General features: G+C 52.1%; 1 protein-coding gene across 1 annotated transcript in view; it reads left to right on the forward strand.

The window, feature by feature from the left end:
• Positions 1 to 5,000, forward strand: part of LOC130391735 (DNA-binding protein SATB1) — a 40,406-nt gene that overhangs the window by 4,549 nt on the left and 30,857 nt on the right. Inside the window, exon 4 of the mRNA XM_056601990.1 lies at positions 3,819 to 4,414. Coding sequence (XP_056457965.1) covers positions 3,819 to 4,414 — 596 coding nt within the window. The remainder of the gene's footprint in view (positions 1 to 3,818; positions 4,415 to 5,000) is intronic.

Raw genomic sequence — 5,000 nt, forward strand, 5'->3', positions numbered from 1 at the left:
ACGCACACAAACACACAGGCACAGGCACACACACACAATCACACACTCTGCCTCTCTCTTCTCGACACACACACACAGACACACACACACACACACACACACAATAGGGTTCATCCTCTTTTTTTGTTTACATTTTCTCACGCTCAAATATGTACACACTCTCTACCCACTCATGGGGCACAAACAAACACACGCGAGGGCACAAACTCGCGCCAGCGACGTGTGTTTCACACGCCACGCCAGCCCAACCCATAGCCACAAAAGCTGCTATCGGAGCCTCAGGTGCCAGCCCGTTGCCCATGGCGACACACCCCGCCCCCCTTGAAGGGCTGATAATGGGGTGCCCAGGGGCCCCCCGGGGGCCCTTTAGGCAGCGGGAGCACACCCCTCCCCTCCCCATACCCAGGCCGGGTGTTCAGCCTGACCCTAATCCACTCCAACCCCCAACCTCCTGGCCCTCCGTCCCCGTCCCTGGGTCCTGGAGGCGGGGAGGCGGAGGCTGGTGCAGGCAAGGGTGCCGGCTGCATCATGCAGGCCTCCAGCATTCAGGCCTGAACCTCTGTCTGTTGGTCTGTCTGCTGTCTCTCTCTCTCTCTGTCTCTCTCTGTCTCTCTCTGTCTCTCTCTCTCTCTCTCTCTCTCTCTCTCTCTCTCTCTCTCTCTCTCTCTCTCTCTCTCTCTCTCTCTCTCTCTCTCTCTCTCTCTCATTCTCGCTACACCCCTCTCTCTTCCCGCCCCTCTCTTGGGTCTAAGTTCTGGAGGCCTCGCGCTCCAACACTTTCCCAGTGTTGGTGCTGGAGGTCTCTCATCAGCTGAAGTACCGCAGCCTTTTAGCTTTCAGCCAAAGACGGGAGATCTCTCTCTGTCTGCTCCTTCAGCCCACATCGCTCCGTTTGCCTCCATTGTGCCTTTATTTTTTTAATCCACCGCTCTTTTGTGGCGGGAATCCACACGTGAGGAGGACTATGGCGTTTTCTCCTCCTTCCCTCCCCGGCCTCCTCCTCCTCCTCTTCTCCTCTTTTCAATTTGCATGGAAATGCCTGTGTGTGTGTGTGTGTGTGTGTGTGTGTATGTTGTGTTGTGAGCATGCCCCCCAGCAATGTGTGTTAGTCAGGCATATATACACAGCAAACACACACACACAAACACACTGCGGTGGTGCGTGAATTGGCATGGGGTACCGGGGCGCCGGGGAATGCCAGGGATTATGGGTAAAAGATGTGATTATTACCCAGATTTTTCTTTCTCTTCTGGTTTTTTGTCCCCCCACCCTTCATCTTTTTTCCCTCTTCTTTTTATTTATCTTTCGCCTGACAAGCGTTCAATAGGGGCGCTTTTGGCCGGCCCGCGCTCTGATTAGCGCCAGTTAAGATCTTAAACACAAGGCCTCCAACACGCCATTATTCTGGGATATTTCTGGAGAACATTCCATGCACTTAATCTTTTATCTGCACGTTAAAATATTCAGCTTATTGAAGATCTCCCTCTTACCGTGTACACACACAAACATACATACACACAGACAACCACGCATACATACATACAGACAGACAGACACACACACACACACACACACACACAGGCACACACTCCCTCGACGCCCTGCTTAACATCATTTATTTTTTTCCTCATAGCTTCTCAGAACGTGTTTTTCAATATTTCTTTAAAGGGGTTGTCGTGCGCACTTTAGGTGTTAATGTTTATATTTAGTGCAACCCCACTCACACCCACACGCACATCGTAAAGATTTGATAAAGATTGTGTGTGTGTGTGTGTGTGTGTGTATATGTGTGTGTCTTTTTTGTGTACAAGTGTGTGTGTGTGTGTGTGTGTAGGCGGGCTGGTCGGGTGGGAGTCGCTGCTCTAAATACACATTTAAGTTGCCGTGGATACACTCTGGATCTAAAAATTATAGTTTTTCATCCGATAAACACATAATTTAAACCTTTAAAGGTTTAAAATCTTTAAAGATATACTAAAACCGCTATTATAGAATTACAGTTTCCCCGCATTAGAAGAGACGCCAAAGATATTACCACCAAACAATTATTTATTTACTGGTTTATACGCGACGTGTCTGCACTGGTACGGCGGAGTCCAGCTCACTGTGCAGTTTATCCCCTAGTCTGTCCCTCTTCATTCTCCATTCATTATGTTCATATTTAGGTCCCAGCAACACGGCCCTCACATTGCTAATATTAGAATTAACGATCTAACACACACACACACACACACACACACACACACACACACACACACACACACACACACACACACACACACACACACACACACACACACACACACACACACACACACACACACACACACACACACACAGAAACTTACAAACAGAAACATACACATAAACACACACACAGACACAGCTCTCACACTCTGGCCCACAGGTTTTTGTCCTGACATGATTAGGCCATGAACAAACCCTTACCCTCAGGGGATTTTTTTTTTTTTTGCTTCATGCTTTTGTGTGTGTGTATGTGTGTGTGTGTGTGTGTGTGTGTGTGTGTGTGTGTGTGTGTGTGTGTGTGTGTGTGTGTGTGTGTGTGTGTGTGTGTGTGTGTGTGTGTGTGTGTGTGTTTGTGCACGCACCTCCTCTTTAACAACACATGCCGCTAAAAATAGTCCTCCATGTGGAATTTGAAAGGTGATATTTAACTGTACACACACACACACACACACACATTGACATTTTCCTTTTCTTGTGGGGACACCCGTTTCAAACACAAAGGACTTGAGGAGTGAGTGCCATTTAGTGTGTAAGTGTCCCCACATGCGCGTGCTGCGAGCCCACAGGGTTCATATGCCGTCCCCTGTCCTCACAGCGCAGTCAACACAACACCGCCACATCTCACAGCCACCAGACTTGAGATCGCAGGGCCAACAGTGGGCCAGTGTTGTGCAATGGTGTGTGCAGCCTCTCAGACCTCACTATAAACAACAGTCCCCCCCTCCACCCTCCTCCCCACTGCCTGCAATTAAGTTTGTGGAAGAGCAGCAACTCTAGTGAGCTGGGCCGCCTGCAGACCCCAGTGACCCGGCCGGTAATAAGCAGTAATTAATAGAATAGATGAAAATTGAATCGCGGCCTTTTGTCACAGGAGTGTTCTCCGTCCTCGCTTAACAGGTCGGCGCGAAAGGCCGAGGGATATTTATGTTGAGTTGACGGCACTGAAATCGCTTCCATTTATTTTTTTGCTTCCTCTTCTCTGCGGTTTGTAGCTTTGGCGCCGGCAACGTATTGGTTTTGGCTCGCTTCCCTTTTGTCTGTGTTGTCATTAGAGTGCCCTGAATCACATGAATCACACTGAATCACATTAACGGCCACACCTCTCCTCCTCTCCTCCTCTCCTCCTCCCCTCCTCTCCTCGTCTCCCTTCACGTCTTGTGTCCTCTCCCCGCTCCTTTCAACCCTTCTGTTCTTCACACTTCTACCTTCTACCACCTCTGCGTCCTCTCCTTTCTCCTCTTCTTTTCCTTCTCCCTCCACCTCCTCCACCTTCTCCACCTCTTTAAACTCCCCAACCACCTCCTTCTCCTCCTCTCTTCCTCCTTCTACCCCACTCTCCTCCTACTCTTCTTCCTGCTCCTCCTCCTCCTCCTCCTCCTCCTCCTCCTCCTCCTCCATCTCTCCTTTCTTCTCCTCCATCTCCTCAACCTCCTTCTTCACCTCCTTCACCTCCTCCTCCTCCTCCTCCTCCTCCTCCTCCTCCTCCTCCTCCTCCTACTCCTCCTCCTCCTCTACCACCTCCTCTTCTTCCTCCTCCCCCTTCTCCTTCTCCTGCTCCTCCTCCTCTGCAGCGGAGATGGACGGTCTGTCAGACCTCTCCCCACCGGGATCCAACCACAGCGGCGGGCACAACCACAACCACCACCACAACCACCTGGGCTTCACCCAGCAGCAGCAGCCCATCCCGGGCAGCACCGCCGAGCAGACGCCCTCGTCTCCGGTGCCCCCGCTGGCCCACGGGCCCTCGCCCCACAGCGGTGGCGGCGGTGGCGGTGTAGGTGGCGGCGGCGGCGGCGGCGGAGGTGGTGGCGGCGGGCAGCCCGGCGGTCGCCAGCAGCAGCCCCCTCCCCAGATCCCCCCCGGCCTCCACCACCCGGGGCTGGTGTCCACTCCCATCAGCCCCCAGCTGGTCAACCAGCAGCTGGTGATGGCCCAGATCCTCAACCAGCAGTACGCCGTGAACCGTCTCCTGGCGCAGCAGTCGCTGTCCCAGCAGTACCTCAACCACCCGCCCGTCAACCGCGCCTCGCTCAGCAAGCCCATGGACCCCCAGCTGGGCTCCAACGCCGAGGTCTCCATGGAGATCTACCAGTGGGTGCGGGACGAGCTGAAGAGGGCGGGCATCTCGCAGGCGGTCTTCGCGCGCGTGGCCTTCAACAGGACGCAGGTGAGCACCAGGTTCTCCGAAAAGTTTAAAAGCAGTTCAAGTGAGGAATAGAGGAAGACTTGAGCAGTGCTTTAATGTTGACGTGAGGGACACCCTTTTTGTACTTTCTGCGGAGTCACCTGAATTTGGCATCTTGGATAAGCGGAACGCATCCTTTGTTCTCTTAGGAAAGGCAGGTTGGTGTAGTGGCTAGGGTGTTGGGCTCCCGGCTGAAAGATACTGGGTTTGATCCCCCACTGTAAGCTGCACTAACCCCTGCCTGGTCCTCAATGATCTGTAGCTGAGATTACTGTCAGTTGTGTTGCATCAAAGCATCCACTAAAAGACTAAATAGCAACTAGGGAAGTCCGGTTCCTGATGAGTCGTGTTTTCTGACCATAGGTTGGCCTCCTTTCTGAGAGGCCTGAGAACGGGGGGTTTCAAATCCGACATGGCAACCCTTCAAATTAATGTGTTCCGCTTGCTAAATTTGTCATCGTGACAAATGTCCCGGGGGTATAAATACATGGGTGCAAATACAACAACATTTTAAGGTATACACACTGTGTCTCCCTGGCAAATCAACTGGGCTGATTCGTCTATCTTA

Source organism: Gadus chalcogrammus, chromosome 11, assembly GCF_026213295.1.
Source record: "Gadus chalcogrammus isolate NIFS_2021 chromosome 11, NIFS_Gcha_1.0, whole genome shotgun sequence".
NCBI classification, from domain to species: domain Eukaryota; kingdom Metazoa; phylum Chordata; class Actinopteri; order Gadiformes; family Gadidae; genus Gadus; species Gadus chalcogrammus.